General features: G+C 45.3%; 1 protein-coding gene across 1 annotated transcript; it reads right to left on the reverse strand.

Annotated features, from left to right (window-relative positions):
* Window positions 1-14,176: 14,176 nt before the first annotated feature.
* Window positions 14,177-22,536, reverse strand: LOC140729201 (uncharacterized). Its single transcript, XM_073048699.1, has 2 exons — window positions 22,427-22,536; window positions 14,177-19,091 (listed from the first exon to the last, which is right to left on the reverse strand). The coding sequence occupies exon 2, from the start codon at window positions 18,154-18,156 to the stop codon at window positions 16,453-16,455; it is 1,704 nt and encodes a 567-aa protein (XP_072904800.1). The 5' UTR covers window positions 18,157-19,091; window positions 22,427-22,536; the 3' UTR covers window positions 14,177-16,452.
* Between the last annotated feature and the right edge of the window lie 1,268 nt (window positions 22,537-23,804).

A 23,804-nucleotide genomic window follows, 5' to 3' on the forward strand; every position in this document is an offset into this window, starting at 1 on the left:
GAGATGCAAAGTGACTTGGGAGTCCTTGTGCAGGGTACCTTAAAGGTTAACTTCCAGGTTGAGTCGGTGGTGAAGAAGGCGAATATAATGTTGGCATTTATTTCTAGAGATATAGAATATAGGACCAAGGATCTGATGTTGAGGCTCTATAAGGCACTCATGAAATGACACTTGGAGTATTGTGTGCAGTTTTGGGCTCCTTATTTTAGAAAGGATATACCAACACTGGAGAAGGTTCAAAGAAGATTCATGAGAATGATTCCAGGAATGAAAGAGGATTGGGAAACTTTTACAAACCAACAGAAGGCAACTAAAAAGCCATTAAGAAGGTAAAAATGGTATACAAAAGTAAGCTATTCAATAATATTAAAGAGGATATCAAAAGTTTCTTCAGATCCATAAAGTGTAAAAGAGAAGTGAGAGTGGCTGTTGGACCACTGGAAAACAATGCTGGAGAGGTTGCAATTGGGACAAGCAAATTGTGAACAAACTGGATAAATATTTTGCGTCAGTCTTCACAGTGGAAGACATTAACAGTATGGTGGATGTTCCGGGTATCGGAGTCATGAAGTGTGTGAAGTTACCATTACTAGAGAGAAGGTTCTTGGGAAACTGGAAGGTCTGAAGGTAGATGAGTCAGCTGGATGAGATGGAGTTCACCTTAGGGTTCTGAAATATGTGGCTGAAGAGATCGTAGGGTCATCATGGTCTTTCAAGAATCCCTAGAAATGGTTCCAGAGGAATGGAAAATTGCAAATGTCTCTCCACTCTCCAAGAAGGGAGAGAGGCAGAAGAAAGGAAACTATAGGCCTGGTAGTCTTACCTCAGTTGATGGGAAAATATTGGAGTCAATGATTAAGGATGAGGCACATGATAAAGTAGGCTGTGGTCAGCATGGTTTCCTAAAGGGAAAATTTTGCTGACAAATCTGTTGAAATTCTTTGAAGAAATAATAAGCAGGATAGACAAAGGAGAATTGGTTGATGTTGCGTCCTTGGATTTTCAAAGGCCTTTGACAAGGTACCACACATGACTGCTTAACAAGCTATGAGCCCATGTTATTACGAGAAAAATTCTAGCATGGTTAAAGTAGCTGATTGGCAGGAGGCAAAGGAGGCTCTCTTTTCTGGTTGGTTGCCAGTAACTAGTGGTGTTCCACAGGGGTCTGTGTTAGGACTGATGCTTTTTACGTTATACGTTGATAATTTGAATGATAGAATTGATGGCATTATTGCAAAATTTGCAGACAATATGAAGCTAGGTGGAGAGGTAGGTAGTTTTTGAGGAAGTAGAGAGGCTACAGAAGGACTTAGAATAGGAGAATGGGCAAAGACATGGCAGATGGAATACAGTGTTGGGAAGTGTATGGTTAAGCACTTTGGTAGAAGAAATGAGAAGATTTACTATTTTCTAAATGGAGAGAAAATACAAAAAACTGAAGTGCAGAGGGATTTGGGAGTCCTTGTGCATGATTCTCTAAAGGTTAATAGATAGATAGATAGATAGATAGATAGATAGATAGATAGATACTTTATTCATCCCCATGGGGAAATTCAACTTTTTTTCCAATGTCCCATACACTTGCTGTAGCAAAACTAATTACATACAATACTTAACTCAGTAAAAAAAAAATATGATATGCATCTAAATCACCGTCTCAAAAAGCATTAATAGCTTTTAAAAAGTTCTTAAGTCCTGGAGGTAGAATTGTAAAGCCTAATGGCATTGGGGAGTATTGACCTCTTCATCCTGTCTGAGGAGCATTGCATCGATAGTAACCTGTCACTGAAACTGCTTCTCTGTCTCTGGATGGTGCTATGTAGAGGATGTTCAGAGTTATCCATAATTGACCGTAGCCTACTCAGCGCCCTTCGCTCAGCTACCGATGTTAAACTCTCCAGTACTTTGCCCATGACAGAGCCCACCTTCCTTACCAGCTTATTAAGTGGTATTAATGTGCAGGTTGAGTCTTTGTGAGGAAGGCAAATACGATGTACGCATTCATTTCAAGAGGACTAGAATATAAAAGTAAGGATAAAATGTTGAGACTTTATAAAGCACAGGTGAGGGTTCACTTGGAATATTGTGAGCAGTTTTGGGCCCCTTATCTTAGAAAGGAAGTGCTGAATCTGGACAGGATTCAAAGGAGGTTCACAAATATGATTCCAGGATTGAATGGCTTGTTATATGAAGAGCCTTTGATGGTGCTGGGCCTGTATTTACTAGAATTCAGAAGAATGAGGGGTCACCTCATTGAAACCGATTGAATGGTGAAAGGCCTTGATGGAGTGCATGTGGAGAGGATGTTTCCTATGGTGGGAGTGTCTATGACCAGAAGACACAGTCTCAGAACAGAGGGGTGTCCTTTAAGAGCAGAGATGAGGAAGAATTTCGTTAGCCAGAGAGTGGAATTCTTTGCCACAGGCAGCTGTGGAGGCCAAGTCTTTATGTATATTTAAGTAATTCTAAAGTGTTACAAGATGCTCCCAACCACACTGGCGTCCGGGCTTTAGACGCTCCAACTCTCCAGAGCAGGGGTAGCTGGCGTGGCCACTTTAATGGTTCAAGACCATTCTGCTAATTGGCAAACATGTTTCTGGAGTTTAGGTATTTAAGGAGCACTTGAACTGAGGTCCGGTGCTGAATCATAAACCAAACTAGCGATATCATCTAGTGTTTTGTTTGTGTTCAGCTCTCATTCCAGCTTGATACTGTGTCTCAATTCCAACCTCAGATACTCCAGCATTTGGGTCCAAACCACCCTCGTCAAGGTCCCTCGTCATAGTATGATGAGCCAACATGGATCCAATGGAGCTTCAGAGTCTCTCAGCTGCCCTGACGAGCCACAGAGAGATTTCTAGACAGAGCCTGGAGCTACACAACCTCCAAGTCAACTTTCTCAAGGAGGATGTCAAAATCACTCAGGTAAGGCTGTTGCTGCCTCTTTGGAGCCAGTGGATCTTCTGACCCTGGAGAGATTCAACGGAGACCTGGGTTCTTGCCGTATCTTCATCATTCAATGCTCATCGGTGTTCAAAATCCAACATTTGGGTTCCTTTTGGAGCACTGAAAAGTGACCTTTATGATCTTTCTCCTGACCGGGAGAGCCCTCGCCAGGACCACCGCATTTAGGAAATGAAGACTGGAGATTTGCATGGATTTGGAGGAATTCGTGGCCACCACGAGAAAGGTCTTTTATCATCCCTTTGGTGCAAACAGAGCCTCAGGCATTCTGATGAAGCTGCATCAGGAAAGTTGGTCAGCAGCCATTAGGTTCCAAACTTAGACACAAGAGAGTGGTTGGAATGGGAAAGCCTTGGCCACTCTACTACCATGAACTCCAGGATGAACTAAAGGATGTCTTCACCTTGGGAGAGTCAACAGGGATCATCATCGACCAGCTCATCCATCTTGACCACGGTCTGGCAGAGTATAAGAGGGACTACATTATGAGGCCAAAGAGGGCTAGTCCGAGACCAGCCTCAAAACATTGCGGTTCTACCCACCTCCCACCCACCCTGACCTCGGACCAGGACCAGCCTGTCTCCTGCTTGAGACTCTGTCGAGCCCATGCAGATCGGTTACTTGAGGCTGACCATTGATGAGAAGCCCTGGCTTTGGAATCAACGCTGCTGCTATTGCTGCAGGGAAGCAAATCACCTCCAGGCCAAACATCCAAAGCTGTAGCCGTCTGGAGAACCACTGAGACCGTCCAGTATCAGGAGGATTATGACAGCAGCAGCTACTATGCCCAATCCGATAGATTCTGGTTTGGTGCTGAAGGCGGAGTTCACCTGGGGCAAGAACCTGAGGCAGGTGAAGGCTTTTGTGGACTCTGGGGCACTGGGTAATTTTCTGCTCTTAGGAGCTTCCTGTCAGCTCAACATAGGAGAGTTGAGCCAGTTCATGCTTGCAGCTGTCTTGGACAGTCACACACTAGGTTCTGGGCAGATCCAGGTAATAGACTGTGGATTTGCAGATGAGGATAGGGGATCATGTGGAAGACATTAGTTTCTACATCATTGACTTAACACTCATACCTCTGATCCTCAGGTACCCTTGGCTGTTCCAGCATAACTCATCCATGGACTGGAGGAGGGGAGAATCAATGCTTGGTCTAGTTATTGTAAAAGGGTATGTTTGCACCGTGTTGTTCTGATCCCCAGACTCTCCTGAGATCAACAACCAGACTTCAATGCGAGGTAACCTGAAGCCTAAGGGATCCAGCTGCCAGATCCTGTCTAAATGAAAGATTTCCAAATGCAGATCTTTGTAGCCTGTTCCTGGGGGCACAAGGAGTATCTGTAACACCTCATTACCATTTCTGAGGATATGATGGAGTCTAGTGAGCTGAGGGAGAAGAGCCTCGGGAGTCGTCTTTGAAGGGGGGTTCAGGCAGGTCGATGTATCTTCCATGTACAAGGAATTAGAAGAGATCTTCAGCGAGGGAAGCCTCAACTCTTCTAGCACACAGATCCTATGACTGTGCTATAGATCTGCTGCCTGGTACCTGTCCTCCATATGTTTGATCATACGCACTCTCAGGTTCAAAGACCAGGGCAATGGAAGACTATATCAAGGAAGCTTTTGCTATGGGATTCATTCAGCCTTCCTCCTCACCAGCCAGCACAGGCTTCTTTGTACAAAAGAAGGATGGGAGCCTGCAGCCATGTATTGATTAGAGGATTAAATCTCATAAATGGTTAACCGTTACCCCCTCCCCAACCCTTTCCATTCATGAATACCGCCTTTGCGATCCTGCAAGGGGCAAGAGTATTCAGAACTAGACCTATGGAGTGCATACAGTCTGGTCTGTATAAGGGAAGGCGATGAGTGGATGACTGCATTCAATACAACAGGGCACTACAAATACCTGGTTATGCCCTTCGGCCTTGAGAACACTCCAGCAGTTTTTCAGCCCTTTATAAATGACGTGCTCTGGGATTCTCTCCATAAGTATGCCTTTGTTTATTTGGATGACATCCTAATCTTCTTGAAGCCCATTGTGGTGCACATCGCTCACGTCATGGACATTGTAAAGATAATGGACGTGTAAAGTTGGGATAGTCTGAATTTCACATGACAACCTTTTCAATTTTGGTTTTCACCTCCAACTTCCGTCTCAAGATGGGCCCATGAAGACCCAGGCAGTCAGAGGCTGGCCACAACCATCCAGTGTCAAACAAGTCCAACAATTCCTGGGGTTTGCTAACTTTTACCAGAAGTTGATCAGGAACTTCAGTTCAGTGTTAGCTCCACTGACGGCTCTAACTAAGAGACCCTCAGGCCCCTTTGTCTGGACTACTGAAGTGGAGGCTGCTTTTGCAGAATTTAAACAGTAGCTTACTTTGGCTCCCCTCCTGTTTCCATCTAACCTGGACCATTGTAGAGGTGGACGTCTCTGACATCCGAATGGGTGCAGTGTTGTCTCAACAATCACCTTCAGACAGTAAACTCCATCTGTGTACTTTTTTCTCCAGCTAGCTGGCCCTGGCAGAGAGAAACTAAGATATTGGGAATCCGAGAATGGTGTCACTGGCTTGAATGGAGAGGGGGCGCCAAAAACCCTTTAATTGTCTGGACAGACCACAAGAACCTGGCTTATATTCAGGAGGCCAAGAGACTGAATTCCAGGCAGGCCAGGTGGTCTCTTCAACTATTTTAACTTTGTCCTGACCTATTGACTGGGGTCAAAGACACAAACACCAGACACCTTGTCTCGTCAGTTCAAACCCTAAGGAGAGGAGCAACTTGCCACCATTTTGCCCCAAGTAGAGGTGTTAGCACCAATCCTTTGTGGGATTGATAAGTTGGTTCACAAGGCTGAGACACAAGGGGAGTCTTCTGAGGATGATCCTCCGGGTGGACTTTGACCCAAGCTCCGTTAGGTCACAGGTATTCCAGTCGAGACATTCATCGAGAATAACCACTCACCCAGGGATTACCAGGGTCCTCAAGTTCCTTGAGGGTTCTGGTGGCCCAGAATGGCAAATGACATTTGACAATACATGCTGATATCTGAAGTGTGTGTGTGGAACAAGGACCCCATACCAAACTCAAGGGCTCCTCCATCCCTCACCTGTTCTGGTCAGACCATGGGCAAACACCTCCATGGACTTCCACTTTCACGGGTCTTCCATGTTCTGGGGGAGGACCATCATCATGGTAGCTGCGGATCAATTTTCAAAGGCCTGCAGCTCCATTGCCTTCAACAAGTTACCATCTGTGGCAGAGGTAGCCAAATTTGTCCAGGACCAGGTCTTCCCAGTGGACTGTTTCAGATTGTGTTCTACAATTTGTGTCACATTTCTGGAGCGTGTTCTCTGGGTTCAACCCACAGTCCAATGGCCAGATGGAGTGGACCAACTAAGATTTAAAATGGACCCTAAGATGCCTGACCTCAAAGACCTGATGAGTGGTGTGAACATTTGTGGCCAGAGGTTGCCCACAACACCTCGGTGTCAGAATGTCACTGTTCAAGTGCCAGTTTGGTTGTCCTCTGCCTCTTTCCGGAACATGAGACCAAGTTGGGGTCACTACAGCTGAAGATCTCATCCAATGCTGCAAGAAAAATAGATTAGGGCAAGAGATTTTGCTAGCCTCTTCATGGAAGGTGGAGACAAGGTGAACTGAAGGAGAAGACAGGGACCTGCTTTACAGCCTGAGCAGCAGGTATGGCTGTCCACTCATGATCTGCCTCTAGAAAATTGGCACCCAACTTCATTGGACCTGTCAAAGCCTGAGGAAAGTAAACCCGGTGGCTTACACCTTGCAGCCTCCCAAGCCAGGGAATAGGGGTACAGGGACTGTGAGAGCAGAACATAAGCAACTGTGAGTCAGGGAAATGCAAGGCACCAAGACAGCGTGAAAGGGGAATGCAGAGAAATGGGACTGTATCGGGAAGACCAGGACTGGGACTGTGTGTAAGGGAAATGCAAGTCATCAGGACTGTGTGAAAGAGGAATGCAGGGACTGGGACTGTGTTTCTGAGGAACAGAAGAACCGGGTCTGTGTATCAGGGGAATAGAGGCACTGAGACTGTGTGCGTGGGGAATACAGGGCATCTGAACTGTGAGTCAGTGGAACAAAGGCAATGAGACTGTGTGCAGGGGAATAGAGGGCACCAGGACTGTGTGTCAGGACAATACAGGGCCTTGGGACACTGTCAGGGGAATGCAGGGCATCAAAACTGTATATCAGCAGAATAGAGGTAACGGCACTATGTGCCAGGGAAATACAGGGCATTGGGACTGTGTGTCAGGGGAATGCAGGGCCCCGGGACTGTGTATAAGGGAAATGCAGGACACCAAGACTGTGTGATACATAGAAACATAGAACCTTAGAAGATCCACAGCACAATACAGGCCCTTCAGCTGACAATGCTGTGCATTGGGCCAAAGGGAAATGTAGGGCTCTGGGACTGTGTGTCAGGGGAATAGAGGCACCAGAACTGTCTGTCAGGGAAATACAGGGCTCTGGGACAGAGTGTCAGGAACGCAGGGCACTGCAACTGTGTGTCAGGGGAGCTGAAGGACCAGGACTGTGTGTCAGGGTAATAGAGACAGCAGGACTGTGTGTCGGGAATGGAGGCACCTGGACTGAGTATCATAGGAACAGAGGGACTGTGTGTGAAGGAAATGCAGGGCATCAGGACCATGTGACAGGGGAATGCAGGGCACTGGGACTGTGTGTCAGGGGAATAAAAGCAGTGTGGATTTACATCAGGGGAATAGAGGCACTGGGGCAGTATCAGGGGAATAGAGGCACTGGAACTGTGTGTTGGGAATAGAGACACTGGGACAGTATCAGGAATAGAGGCATTAGAACTGTGTGTCAGGGGAATAGAGGCACTGGAACTGTGTGTCGGGAATAGAGACACTGGGACAGTATCAGAAGAATAGAGGCATTGGAACTGTGTGTCAGGGGAATAGAGGCTCTGGGATGGTGTGTCAGGGGAATGGAAACAGGACTGTGTGAGACTGGGAAATGGAGGCACTGGGACTGTGTGACATGGGAACAGAGGCACTGAAACTGTGTGTCAGTGCAATGCTGTGAACCAGGACTGTGTATCAGGGGAACAGAGGCACCTGGACTCTGTGTTACTGGGAAATAGAGGCACAGGAACTGTGAGTCAGGGGAACAGAGGGACCAGGACTGTGTTTCAGCAGTATACATGGCATTGGGACTGTGTGTCAGAGGAATACACAGAACTGGGACTGAGTGCCAGGGGAATGCATGGCATTGGGGCTATGTGTCAGGGAAATCAAAGGGACCAGGACTCTGTGTGTGTGTGTGGGGGGGGGGGGGGGAGGGGAGAGTGCAGGGCACTGGCACTAAGGGTAAGTGGAATAGAGATACTGGGTCTGTGTGCCATTGGAACAGAGGCACTGGGGCTCTGTGTGACTGGGCAATAGAGGCACAGGGACTGTGTGTCAGGGTAACAGAGGGACCAGGATTGTGTGTCAGGGGTATACAGGGCACTGCGATAGTGTGTCAGCAGAATAGGGAGATTGCGACTGTGTGTCAGGGGAATAGAGACACCGGGACTGTGTGTGAAGGAAATGCAAGGCATTGGGAACATGCAACAGCAGAATGCAGCGCACTGGGATCGTGTCTCAGGGGAATACAGGCATTGGGATTGTGGATAAGAGAAATGCAGGACACCAGAACTGTGTGAAATAGAAATGCTGTCACTGAAATAGAAATTACCCGACCGTTAATTCCCCATTTTCTCCTAATTTCCTTTGATGGCGGCACACCCGGTTTTCATCAAGACCTGCAGTATAAGAACCCCGGCTTTGCACCCACGAGTTGCCAGATTGTTGGTTTTGCCAGTGTGGTAATTAATGTTTCCCGGCCCCTTAGGATTGTGTGTTCTCAGTTCTACTCCAGTACCGAGATTTACCTGTGCAACTCAGTCTCTCCAAGTCAAGATAAGTTTTCTAAGTTCAACTCCAGTTCCAAGGTTTACCTGTGAAACTCTGTCTCTACGTGTCAAGATAAGTACATTGTATTCTAAGTTTTATTTCAGCACCGAGGATTACCTGTGTAACTCTGCCTCTCCGTGCTAAGAAAAGTTTTGTCTGCCGCTTTCCTTTCTACGCTCCGTGTCAAGATAAGTTCTGCCTGCCTCCTGCTTTCCTGCACTCCCTCCTGCTTGCCGTTCAACGCTCACGCCCACGTCTGCATCCTAACTCAATCTCCGTGCCTGTGTCCTGCGTTTGGGTTCGCCTCATTTGTTGCAAGAAATGCAAGGCACTGGGACTGTGTATCAGGGGAATACAGGGAACTGGGACTGTGTTCAAGGGGAATGCATGGCATTGGGGCTGTGTGTCAGGGTCTTACTGTCAGGGAAATCAAAAAGATCAGGACTATGTGAAAGGGGGATACGGAGCACTGGGATTTTGGATAAGGGAAATGCAGGACACCAGAACTGTGTGAAAGGGAAATGCAGGGAACTGGGACTGTGTGTCATGGGCATAGAGGCACTGGGACAGTGTGTCAGGGGAATGCAGTGCCCCGGGACTGTGTGTCAGAGGAACAGAGGGATCGGGATTGTGTGGCATAGGATTAGAGGCACTGGAACTGTGTGTGAAGGAAATGCAGGGCATCAGGACCATGTGCCAGGGGAATGTAAGGCACAGGGACTGTGGATAAGGGAAATGCAGGACACTGGGACTGTGTGAAAAAGGAAAGGGTGTCCATCAGTACTGTGTGTCAGAGGAATAGAGGCATCAGGACTTTGTGTCTGGGGAATACAGGGCACTGGGACAGAATGTCAGTGGAATAGAGAGGCTGCGACTGTGTGTCAGGGGAATAGAGAGGCTGCGACTGTGTGTCAGGGGAATGGAGACACCAGGACTGTGTGTCAGGGGAATAGAGGGACTGGGACTGTGTGTCAGGGGTATACAGGGCACTGGGACAGAATGTCAGTGGAATAGAGAGGCTGTGACTGTGTGTCAGGGGAATGGAGACACCAGGACTGTGTGTCAGGGGAATAGAGGGACTGGGACTGTGTGTCAGGGGTATACAGGGCACTGGGACAGAATGTCAGTGGAATAGAGAGGCTGCGACTGTGTGTCAGGGGAATGCTGTGCACCCGGACTGTATGTCAGGGAAATGCAAAACAGTATTGGTTGTTTGAAAGGGATATGCAGGGTACTGGGACTGTGTACCAGTGGAACAAAGGCACTGTGACAGTGTTGCAGGGGAATGCAGGGCAGCAGGACTGTGTGAAAGGGGAATGCAGGGCACCAGGACTGTATCAGGGGAATGCTGTGCACCAGGTCTATCTGAAATTGGAATACGGGGCACAGGGACTCTGTGTCAAGGGAATAGAGGCTCCAGGACTGTGTATTGGGGCAATCAGGGCATCGTGACTGTGTGTCAGGGGTATACAGTGTATTGGGGCTGTGTGGCAGGGGAACGGAGGGACCGGGATTGTCTTGTCATGGCAAGGGAGGCACGGGTGTGTGTGTGTCAGCCTAGACAGGGCTTCGGGACTGTGTATCAGAGGAATACAGGGCACCAGAACTGTGTGACAGGGCAACAGGAGGAATGGACTGTGTATCAGGGAAACAGAGGCACCAGGACTGTGTGTGACTGAGGAATAGAGGCACTGGGACTGTGAGACTGGGAAATACAGGCACTGGGGCTGTGTGTCAGGGAAACAGAGGGTCCAAGATTATATGCCATGGGAATAGAGGGATCAGGACAGTATGTCAGGGGAATAGAGGCATCGGGACTCTGTGTTAGGGGAAAGAGGCACCAGGACTGTGTGTCAGGAGAAAGAGGCACCGGGACTGTGTGTCAGGAGAAAGAGGCACCGGGACTGTGTGTCAGGGGAAAGAGGCACTGGGACTCCCAACTGGTGGTACTTTGGAAACTGTGGAAAGGTTAAAGGGATCACGAGGGGAAAGTTCTTCACTCAGAGGTTCTATTTATGCCCTGATCTTTAGATTCCCCCACCACTAGGAGAATCTGTCGACCATCTTTTGCACTCGAATGTGTCCGATGGAGTGTATGTTGTGCCAGATAATTTTGTTTGTTCATCTCTGATACAGGGTTCAACTTTGTTTCTATAATTCCAGTTGTCAGATTAACTGTATATATTGCTGGTACTTCTTTTATTTACTTTATTTCTTCCCATGCTGCCTCTCTTTCAATTTTATCTGTGAATGCATTTCCAGAGTTTACACCAGTACCATTTTGGAGTGGCTTTTACATTTTAACACAGCAAACTCTTTCAGAAGTTGTATGACATCCATAAGATCTTGTACTAGTTGGTGATTCTTGCAGCAATTAGAAACCCTTTTTGTCTCTATAAATTTCTAAAATCATGAACAACTTCAAAACCATATCAAAAATCAGTATAGATATCAGCTGATCATCCTCCTTCCAATTTACAGGTTTCAATCAAAGCTTTTAGTTTTGTCTTTTGCACAGAGATATGATGAGCCATGTTTTCTGAAGGCAGTACTTCAGTTCAGAAGCAACCATTTGAATTCATTTTCAATGGTTGATGAGTCATCACTGTATAGAATCAGATCTTTGATCAGGGTTTCTTAATGCAAATGCAGTACACAATGTCACCTTTAAAGTTCAAAATTATTTCTGTTGTTCTTCATTAAGAGTCACAGGATCATCTTCAGCAGGTTGTTGAGTGGTTGAACAATAGTTGATAATCTGCCACTAGCTTGTCAATATATTCATTAACAATGGTTTCATCTTCAGTCATGTGTGAATACTCGCTCTTGGTCTTTATTGGAGCAAGCTGTGATATTGCTGTCAATCTTACTGTGTTATCACTGCCATCCTGACTTGAGCTGCTCAGGGCCGGTGTAGGGTCCACGTCATGTCTCTCCTGTAATTCCTCAGAGTTTATATGTTGTCGCTGTCTCAGGAGACTCTCTGATGTAGGCTGTAATCCCTCAGAGTTCAGATGGTGAAACAGTTTGATGATTCCCTGGGTAGAACACTAGCAGTATCATCACTAGCAGGACCTTCCCCTTGAAGTGGCAATTGCACTTTCAAATTGTTTCTAAGATTAACACATTTCAATTGAATTAAAAACATCAGAGGTTCTGCAGATGCTGGAGATCCAAAGCTACACACAAACACAAGTTCCACCAGCATTTTGTGTGTGTGACTTCAATTGAATTACCATCTTGTTCTTTACATTTTGCTGTCCTATCTGCTGTTTTTGCGGTTAATCGCAAGTTGGCAGTTTCTTTCTTTTAGCAAATACTTTACTCATCCCTTTAACTCTTTCATTTGCTTACAATTGATCAACCCAAACACAGTCGTATCTCTAAATCAGTAGAGCCATTTTCTATGTCTTCCTCTTCATAAACTTACCATTTTAGGTATTTTTCATCAAGACTTTTTCATTAACTTCATCCAGTTTAAATGTTTTATCCAGGTAAGAGTTTTCAGAAGGTTTCACAACTTTGTTTTGATTTAATCTTAATTCATTCATACTTCTTATTAGTTTGACCGCGATCTCAAAATTTTAAGTTTGCAGTCGAAATTCTAACGTTGTTCTGCAACCTGAATTTAATGAATTCCCATGCTCCACTAGCATGTAGAATTTTTTTTAGTCTCTATTAGCTTGCATCTTTAATTAATGTTTTACCAGTTTGCACATGGCTCTACCAGAATTCGTTTCTTTTTTTACAGATGTTTTTTAAACAACAATGCAGCAGTCCTCAATCCCGATTTCCATTTTATGACTTAAAAACCAGAACTAGAACCATAAGACCATATAGGAGCAGAATTAGGCCATTTGACCCATGGAGTCTGCTCTGCCATTTCATTATGGCTGATCTCCCTGTAACCCTCATGCCCTGACTGACCAGAATCCTATCAACCTCTGCCTTAAACACCTGTATACCCAAACACTTGGCCCCACAACCTCCTGTGACAATCGATGCGACTATAAAGAAGGCAAAACAGTGACTGCATTTTATTATGAGCCTGATGAGATTTGGTATGTCACTAAAACATTTACAAATTTCTAGATGTACTGTGGAGAACATTCTAACTGGTTGCATCACAGTCTGGTATGGCGTGGGGGCTAGTGCACAGGAACAAAGTAAGCTGCAGAGAGTTGTAAAATTAGACAGCTCCACCATGGACAGTAGCCTCTGTAGTATCCAAGACATCTTCAAAGAGAGGTGCCTCAAAAAGGAGGGATCTCTCATTAACAATCCCACCACCCAGGGCATGGCCTCTTCTCATTGTTACCATGAGGAAGGAGGTACAGAAGCCTGAAGGCACACACTCAATTATTCAGGAACAGCTCCTTCCCCTCTGCCATCTGATTTCCCAATGGGCATTGAACCCATGAACACTACCTGACTACTTTTTTATTTCTGCTTTTGTACTACTTATTTAACTATTAAAATATAAACTGACTGTAATTCAGTGTTTTTCTAGATTTATCATGTATTGCATTGTGCTGCTGCTGCTAAGTTAACAAATTTCACAACATATGTCAATGATATTAAACCTGATTCTGACCGAATGCCAAAGAAACTAGTTCTTACTTTCTCAGACAATTTGGAAGATAAAAGAATGTTCTTACTCCTTTTGTTGACAGTAAAAATTCTCTATTTGTTTGGGATTGTTCCGAGATGGTAGGACTTTCATATGAAGAAAGACTGGATCCACTAGGCTTATACTCACTAGAATTTAGAAGATTGAGGGGGGATCTTATTGAAACGTATAAAATTCTGAAGGGATTGGACAGGCTAGATGCAGGAAGATTGCTTCCGATGTTGGGGAAGTCCAGAACGAGGCATCACAGTTTAAGGATAATGGGGAAGCCTTTTAGGACCGAGATGAGGAAAAACTTCTTCACACAGAGAGTGGTGAATCTGTGGAATTCTCTGCCACAGGAAACAGTTGAGGCCGGTTCATTGGCTATATCTAAGAGGAAGTTAGATATGGCCCTTCCGGCTAAAGGGATCGGGGGAATGGAGAGAAAGCAGGTACAGGGTTCTGAGTTGGATGATCAGCCATGATCATACTGAATGGTGGTGCAGGCTCGAAGGGCCGAATGGCCTACTCCTGCACCTATTTTCTATGTTTCTAAATCTTGCCAACCATGCCAATTAACACGACTTTGGTGTTGAAATCAAAGCTTTTTTTAGAAATCAGTAATGAAGCATAAAACTTGTTGCTTCAGGATAGTTTTATTAAAAGTTGATAAAACAGGAAAGGAACAGTAACAAGGTCTACTACTTGAACAGAGAAATTAAGGATATAGCACCTATCATAAAACAGCTACTTTTATACTCAAAAAGAAGAAAAAAAACTATAGATAACAATCATCCAATTAGAAAGTACTTGGTGAATATTGCAGTAAAAATCAACCTATCAGTATACACTTAGTCACTTAATAAAGTACAAAAAAGCTCCTGAATTATACTTGTATAGTACACAGTTGTGTATATAAACACTACCTAAAATACAAGCAGTTAATTGTTAAACTGTAAAGAAAATAAGAATTAAAATTAAACAGTCAGATCCAACAGACTCTCAACACCTGTGCACTCAATTCACACTAAAAGTACACTGTGATGCTCAGAGAGTTCTGGGTAAGAACAATGCCAGTGAAAGTGTTCACAAGCATTGCCTCCCTTCTGCCAATTGGCAACAACACTGTCAACATTTTTATAAGAATTCAGCAAGAGCCCACAAGTAATAAACTCATTGTCAACAGACTAAATCAACCTTTTTATTCTATCAATTGCCAAATGTTGCTATTTGTCATTTGTTGCCAACCCCCCCCCCCCATCAGTTTCCCTGCTCCTTGTGCTCTTACCCCTACCACTGCCCTGAGCCCCAACGTCTGACCTGTGCTGACCCATCTCTGGTTTCTGACCTGCTCCATTGAACATCCAACTTGCTGTCTACATTCAGCTTTCAGACTTTGTAGGACAGTGATGTATTTTAACAACCCGGCTTGTGACATGCAACCCTTCAGAAGCTGTGAAAATGACCCATAGCTTTGACATGAACAGGGAATAAGGAAGTTAACTTCCAATGTCATTTATCCTTGGCTGAGATGTTTGAGGGACAAAAATCATGTCAAACATAACTGCAGTCAGCTCATCTTCTTCAGTCTGCAGAAAGCCATGCAGGAAATTCAAGGGGATACCTCTTCACCCAGAGTGGTGGCCGTTTGCAACCCATCACCACAGGGAGAGCGAAAGGTGAACACAGGAATAGATTTAAAAGGACTGTTGTGGAATAGAAACACTGACAGGGACCAGCTGGGCTGAGTTAACTCCTTACTGTGTACTGGATGTGTTGTAAATTCAGTAGGTACCTGAGTCAGAGTTTAAAATAGAACTGATTTATTTCTCACTGATCCAGAATACTAAACTCCAGTCCCATAAAAGGTGAGCATCAGTAGAAGAAACTACTCTCCTGCCCAGTGACCAGGGTGCAGCACTGGTATACTTCATTAGGAGTTTGAAGAGATTTGCTATGCCAACAAAAACACTCAAAAACTTCTATAGATGTATCGTGGAGAGCATTCTGACAGTCTGCATCACTGTCTGGTATGGAGATGGGGGTGGGGGTTGGGGGGAGGCTAACGCACAGGACTGAAAGAAGCTGCAGAGGGTCATAAATTTAGTCGGCTCCGACTAGCCTACGAAGTACCCAGGGCATCTTTAAGGAGCAATGTCTCAGAATGGCAGCGTCCATTATTAAGACCCCCAGCACCCAAGACATATCATTTTCTCAGTTAACGTTACGTAGGAAGTATATAAGCCTGAAGGCACATACTCAGCAATTCAGGAACAGCTTCTTCCCCTCTGCCATCTGATTCTTAAATGGACATTGAATCCATGAACACTAACTCACTTTTTAAATCTATATTATTTCTCTTCTTGTGTAATTTTTAATCTATTCAATATAAATATACTGTAATTGATTTATTTTTGTTTCTTTTTCTTCTATATTATGTACTGCATTGAACAGCTGCTAAGTTAACAAATTTCACCACACATGCCAGTGATAATAAACCTGATCCTGTTGAACAGCAGCAATAATTGCAGAGGTCAATAATAAATCACTTTTGAACTTGCCTCTGGAGTCACCAACTGTGATGATTAAATATCCAGCACATAGCTTATGTAAACATTTCCTCCTGTGTGAACTCAGTAATATGCCACAATTGTAGACGACTGAGTGAATTCTTTCCCATGTTCAGAATCTATCCCGGTGTAAACTCGCTGGTGTGGCTTCAAGTGGACTAATGAAGTGAATCCCTTCCTACAATCAGAGTTTATCAGCCTCTCCCCATTGTGAACTCACTGATGATCCTTCAGATGAGATGACTGAGTGAATGCCTTCCCACAGTCTGAGCAGGTGATTGGCCTCTCCCCAGTGTGAACTGATTGGTATGTCTATAGGATGCATAACTGAGTGAATTCCATCTCACACAGAACAGGTGAGTGGTTTCTCTCCAGTGTGAATTTGCTGGTGTGTCCGCAGGTGGGATGACTGAGTGAATGCCTTCTGACATTCAGAGCAGGTGAATGGCCGCTCTCCAGTGTGAACGCGTTGATGCTCCTTCAGTTGAGATGACCGAATGAATCGCTTCCCACAGTCTGAGCAGGTGAAAGGCCTCTCCCCAGTGTGAAGTCGCTGATGTACTTTCAAGTCTGATGACCGAGTGAATTCCTTCCCACAATCTGAGCAGGTGAACGGCCTCTCCCCAGTGTGAACTCGCTGATGCTCCTTCAGTTGAGATGACTGAGTGAATCCCTTTCCACAGTCTGAGCAGGCAAATGGCCTCTCCCCAGTGTGAATTCGCTGATGTAACTTCAGTTGAGATGACCGTGCAAATTCCCTCCCACAGTCTGAACAGTTGAATGGTTTCTCCCCAGTGTGAACTCGCTGATGTTCCTTCAGTTGAGATGACTGAGTGAATCCCTTCCCACAGTCTGAGCAGGTGAACGGCCTCTCCCCAGTGTGAAATGTCTGGTGTATCAGTAGGTGAGATGACCGAGTGAATCCCTTTCCACAGTCTGAGCAGGTGAACGGCCTCTCCCCAGTGTGAACTCGCTGATGTTCCTTCAATTGAGATGACCGAGTGTATCCCTTCCCACAGTATGAGCAGGTGAAAGGCCTCTCCCCAGTGTGAACTCGCTGATGTACTTTCAAGTCTGATGACCGACTGAATTCCTTTCCACAGTCTGAACAGGTGAATGGCCTCTCCCCAGTGTGAACTCGCTGATGTTCATTCAGTTGATATGACTGCGTGAATCCCTTCCCACAGTCTGAGCAGATGAATGGTTTCTCCCCAGTGTGAACTCGCTGGTGTCTCTGTAGTGTGGATGAGTGTGTGAATGCCTTCCCACAGTCTAAGCAGATGAATGGCATCTCCCCAGTGTGAACTAACTGATGCGCTAGTAGGTTAGATGACCGAGTGAATCCCTTTCCACATTCAGAGCAGATGAATGGCCTCTCCCCAGTGTGAACTCGCTGATGTGTCTGCAGGTTGGATTTCTGAGTGAATCCCTTCCCACAGTCTGAGCAGGTGAATGGTTTCTCCTCTGTGTGAACCAACTGGTGTTTCTGCAGATTTGACGAATGAGTGAAGTTCTTCCCGCAGTCTGAGCAGGTGAATGGTTTCTCCCCAGTGTGAACTCGCTGGTGTCTCTGTAGCGTGGATAAGTGTGTGAATGTCTTCCCACAGTCTGAGCAGGTGAATGGCCTCTCCCCAGTGTGAACTAACTGGTGTATCAGTAAGTGAGATGACCGAGTGTATCCCTTTCCACAGTCTGAGCAGGTGAATGGCCTCTCCCCAGTGTGAAGTCGCTGATGTACTTTCAAGTGATATGACCGTGTAAATTCTTTCCCACAGTCCGTGCAGCTGAACGGTTTCTCCCCAGTGTGAACTCGCCAATGTTCATTCAGTTGACATGACTGAGTGAATCCTTTCCCACATTCAGAGCAGGTGAACGGCCTCTCCCCAGTGTGAACTCGGTAATGTGACACAAGTGTAGATGACTGAGTGAATCCCTTCCCACATTCAGAGCAGGTAAATGGTTTCTCCCCAGTGTGAACACGCTGGTGTCTCTGTAGTGTGGATGAGTGTGTGAATGCCTTCCCACAGTCTGAGCAGGTCAACGGCATCTCCCCAGTGTGAACTGACTGGTGTGCCAGTAGAAAAGATGACTAAGTGAATCCTTTTTCACACACAAAAAAAGGGGAACAGTCTCTCTCACATATGAACCCACTGATGTACCAGCAGGTGAAATGACTGAGGAATCCCCACAGTCTGAGCAGATTGAATGGCCTCCCCTCAGTGTGAACTGATAGCTGGGTCAATAGGTGAGATGACTGAGTGAAATTTTTCCCATATTCAAAGCAGAAGTAAAGCTTCTAATGTGTATGAACTCACTCGTGTGTCAGCTATTCAGAGGATCGAGTGAAGCTCTTTCCACACACAGAACAGTTGAGCGATCTCTCTCCCTGGTGAACTCAGTAGTGTGTCCACGATGGGATGAGTGACTGTAACTCTTCCCATGGTCTGAGCAGGTCAACGTTCTCTCACTGGTAAATTTTCTGATATATCTTTAGCATCGATTGCAGAGTGAATTGCTGATGTATCTTTAGGCTGGATGACTGAGTAGATAACCTCCCATACACAGAGCAGGTAAATGGTATTTTTCCCACTGTGAACTCACTGATGTGGCTGCAGGTAAGCCGTGAGTAAATCCCTTCTCACACTGAGAGAAGGAGAATGATATCTCATTGTGATCAATTCTCTGGCAATTCAGAAAGTCAGATGTCAGACGTTTTGAATCCCTTGCATAATCAATGCAGTTGAAAACTGATCTCCAGTGAATAAATGCTGGAACATCCTGGTTCCAGTGTGTTACACTGAGTTACAACAGAAAAGTTCATTTCAGACACAAAGTACCTTTCCAGCTGGGATGAGACACATCTTCATCTTGGTGTTGCCAAGAAAATATCTGGTCACTCCTTTAAAATCTGAACAGAGACAGCAAAACAGATGTGGTGTTGTGTTTGAGGTTCCCATACACAAATTTTCTGCTGATTCTAACCTGTAAAAATATTTGCAAAACACATCAATGGGTGAAGGAGAATATTTCAGGTGAGATTTTAATCTGTGGTGAGCTCTGACATCACATTATTACGAATTTCAACTCAAGTTGGAGGAATTCCCCATCTTCTAACTGGCCACAGATCAGGCTTCCTGACTCACCATCTGATTGTATCACTGTCCATACCAGAATGGGCCATTTCTGCCCTTCATCAATCTGTGACTTGTCTCAGTTTGTCTCTCTCCATTAGTATTATCTCAAATTCTGGTCATGTCCCACAGTGCTACAAAGAGTACTTGATAATACATTTCTGATCCTAGCGATTTTCTAATTAGTTTGATCCCCTCCCCCCAGTTGATTGGCAGGGGTGAACCTCACAATGGCAATGACAATGAATATGGTGAGGAGGGCAGTAGTCTTTCTCACCGTAGTGTGGCAATTTTGTGATGTGGAACCTACCGGTCAGTTGTTATCTTGGACAAAAGGTGTATAATATCATTTATGTACCCAGAGAGAACAGTAAAAAACAAGTTCTCATGTATAGAATGGTCCTGAACAATAGGAGGTAGAAAAAAAAAGTGATTTTCTCAAGAACCAGATCATTCAGGAGACTGAGGGGTGATAGAGAGGACATATGGATTCTGTGGACAAGAATGCGATTCTTGGATGATTTGCTGCCTCCCAGGTGCCACAATCCGGGACACCTTTCATTGAGTCCTCAGCACTCTTAAGTGAAAGGGTGAACACCCAGAGGTTGTGGTCCAAGTAGGTACCAATGATGAATTATAGGAAGAGTGACGAGGTTCTGAAAAGTGAATTCAGAGAGTTAATGATCATTAAAAGGTCAAGACTCCATGATTGTGATCTCAGGATTGCTGGCCATGCCACATGCTAGTGAGGCTGGAACTAGTAAAATTATACAGTTTAATATGTGACTAAGGAGTGGTGTTGGAGGGAGGGCATAAGATTTTTGAATCACTGGGTTCTCTTTCAGAAAAGGTGGGACCTGTACAAAAGAGATGGTTTTCACTTTAACTGAAAGGGGAGTAATATCCTAGTGGGAAGGTTTACTAATGCTGCACAGTGGGTTTAAATTAGAGTTGCAGGGAGATGGGAACCAGAGTGTCAGAGGAGTTAGTGGACAGCTTATGGAGACAGATGTTGTTAACACCTCAGGCAAAGTCAGGAACAAAAAGGTTGAGCATGTTGTGACTAATATCCTGAGCAGTGTAATAAGTATTGTAGGAAAGGTAGATAAGCTCAGGCAAGGATTGACATCTGGAATTATACGACATTGTAGCCATTAGTGAGACTTGGTTGCAGGAGGGACAGAACTGGCAGCTCAATGTTCCAGAATTCTGTTGTTTTAGATGTGATAAGAGTGGGAAGGATGGCATTACTAGTCAGGGAAACTACTATGGCAATGTTCGGTCAGGACAGCCTGGAGATCTCGACCAGTGAGGCATTATGGGTGGACCTGAGAGATAAGAAAGTATGACCAGATTAATGGGCTATATTACAGACCATTCAACAGTCCGAGGGATTTAGAGGAATAAATCTGCAGACCTTTGCAAGGAACATAAGGTTGTTCTATTAGGTGATTTCAACTTTCCACATATTTACTGGGACTTCCATAATGTAAATGGAGCAGATGGGATAGAGTTTGTCAAATGCCATTAGTTTCATAGTAAATATGCAAAAAGATAGGTGTGGTTGGCAGGCTGAGAGTCTAACTTGGAGAAAGGCCAATATGGATGGTATGAGAACGGATCTGGCAGGAGTGGATTGGGACAGGTTGTTTCTGGCAACAAAAAGGAGGTTCATTGCTGGTAGGCACAAATGAGGTGCTTACTGAGGATAATAAATGCAAGAGAGCACTTAAGAAAGAGATCAGAAGGGCTAAAAGAAGTCATGGGGTTGCCCTGGAAGACAAGATGAAAGAGAATCCTAAGGGGTTCTACAGATATGTTACGAGCAAAACGATTGCAAAGGACAGAATCGGTCCTCTGGAAAATAAGAATGGTCATCCATGTGTGGAGCCAAAAAAGATGGAGGGGGATCTTAAATTTTATTTTGCCTCTGTATTTACTCAGGGGGTGGACACAAAGTCTGTATCAATGTTTGAGAGAAGTTTGGATAAGTACATGGATAGTATGTGTTAAGTGAGCTACAGTCCCGGTGTAGGTTGATGGGAGTGAGCAGTTTAAATGATTCACGTACAACACACTGGAGGAACTCAGCAGGTCAGGCAGCATCCGTGGAAATGAGCAGTCAATGTTTCAGGCCGAGACCCTTCGTCAGGACTGAAGAGGGAGGGGGCAAGGGCACTATAAAGAAGGTGGGGGGAGGGTAGGAAGGAGAAGGCTGGTAGGTTTCAATCAGAGGAAAGATCAAGGGGTGGGGAGGGGAAGCAGGGAGGGGATAGGCAGGAAAGGTGAAGAAGGAATGTAAGGGGAAATCACTATGTGTAGTAGAAGAAGGAAGAATCAAGAGAGAGGTGATAGGCAGCTGGAGGAGGAAGCAGAGTGAAACTGGGATGGGGGAACGGAGAGGGGGGGAATTACTGGAAGTTGGAGAATTCACTGTTCATCCCAAGGGGCTGTAGACTACCCAGATGGTATATGAGGTGTTTATAGGGCCTCTGCCCCCTCCTTCTTCAGTCCTGACGAAGGGTCTCGGCCCAAAACGTTGACTGCTCGTTTCCACAGATGCTGCCCAACCTGCTGAGTTCCTCCAGCGTGTTGTATGTGTTGCTTTTACTACAGCATCTGCAGTGTACTTTGAGTTTAAATGATTCTCGCGGACTAGAAGGGCTGGAGAACCTGGTAGTGTGCTGTACTTTCTCTGACTCTGAAGGAAGGAAGGAAGGATTTTGTTCTTCCCCCCCCCCCCACCCCCAGACGTCACTAGTTGATATTTTAATTCACTGGAAGGTAGGCTCTTCACGTTAGATGACTGGAGCTTGACAGTACTTGGGAGAACCATCCGCTCCCATTTGTTCCACATTGCTTCCAAACAGATATGGACTAGCCAGCAATATACTGGTAGCGTCACCCATGGCTGCTTCTTTACCCAGAACCCCTCACGAATGAGATCTCGGTCTAGCAGTCACAGTCCTAGCAATGCGCATGCGCCATAGACAGCGCCATCACTTTGGCTCATCAGCCGAAAGCTGCCGGAGTCCCGGATACAGATCGTGCAGCTGAGAGAGGAAAAGGATCGGGACTGTCCCGGGGTGCAGCGCCACAGTGTGTCCGAAACTCACAGAAATCGCCCCTCAGTCGTACTGTGGACGCCGATGCCGACGAAATCCCCGCCCGCAACCCTGTTCGTACCTTCTCTCTGTCCTCCTGAGGGTCTTGTTCACTCAGCGCATGTGCGATTTCGAGAAAGATCTGCGACCCTCACGCCTGCGCATTTGATCGTCTGATCACCAGCGGCAAATTCTGAAGCGCAGAGGTGTCTGGGTAACTGAGGTGACTGTACATGTCTGCAAGCTCCGGTTACCCTGTGCCATATGGCTCAAAAACAATCAATGTGCACCTCAGGGGTGTGTGCTTAACCCACTGCTCTACTCCCTCGACACCCATGACTGTGTGGCTAGACATAGCTCAAATACCATATATAAATTTGCTGATGATACAACCATTGTTGGTAGAATCTCAGGTGGTGATGAAAGGGCATTGAGGAGTGAGATATGTCAACTAGTGGAATGGTGCCATAGCACCAACTTGGCACTCAATGTTAGTAAGACGAAAGAGCTGATTGTGGACTTCAGGAAGGGTAAGACGAAGGAACACATACCAATCCTCATAGAGGGATCAGAAGTGGAGAGAGTGAGAAATTTCAAGTTCCTGGGTGTCAAGATCTCTGAAGATCTAACCTGGTTCCAACATATCGATGCAGTTATAAAGAAGGCAAGACAGTGGCTACACTTCATTGAGAGTTTGAAGAGATTTGGTATATCAACCAAAACACTCAAAATCTTCTAGTTGTACCGTGGAGAGCATCGTGACAGGGTGCATCACTGTCTGGTATGGGGAACTACTACACAGGACCAAAATAAGCTGCTGAGGGTTATAAATTTAGCTGCCCCCATCTTGGGTACCAGCCTACAAAGTACCCGGGATATCTTCAAGGAGTGGTGTCTCAGAAATCCATTATTAAGGGCCCCCAGCACCCAGGGCATGCCCTTTTCTCACTGTTACCATCAGGTTGGGAAAGAATCATAAAGGCACAAACCAATTTCTAAATGGCCATTGAAGCTTTGGGCACTACCTCACATTTTTAATATATAGTATTTCTGTTTTTTGCATGATTTTTAATCTGTTCAATATACTATGCAGTAATTTATTCATTATTATTTTATTTTGTGTTTTTTTTCTCTTCTATATTATGTATTGCATTGAACTGCTGCTAAGTTAACAAATTTCATTCACATGCCGGTGATAATAAACCTGATTCAGATTCAATGTTTTTATGTAGAACACTCTGAGGGGACTTTAACTAAATAACAACAGGTATTCAGTGTGTCAAATGTCAAAGTTGAACTCACTTACAAGTACAAACAGAAAACACACGAAGTTCTGCAGATGCTGAAATTTAGAGCCACACACAGAAAGTTCTGGGGAACCCAGTAGGACAGGCAGCATCTAAGCAGAGGAATTATCTGTCTAGGCACGGTGAGGGGTCTCAGATCCAAATGTCAACTGT

This window comes from Hemitrygon akajei, chromosome 6 (assembly GCF_048418815.1).
Source record: "Hemitrygon akajei chromosome 6, sHemAka1.3, whole genome shotgun sequence".
Classification (NCBI taxonomy): Eukaryota; Metazoa; Chordata; class Chondrichthyes; order Myliobatiformes; family Dasyatidae; genus Hemitrygon; species Hemitrygon akajei.

Coding starts and splice junctions, on each gene's coding strand:
- LOC140729201 (XM_073048699.1), bottom strand. CDS start 18,156: ATGCCGTTGACCTGCTCAGACTGTGGGAAGGCATTCACACACTCATCC.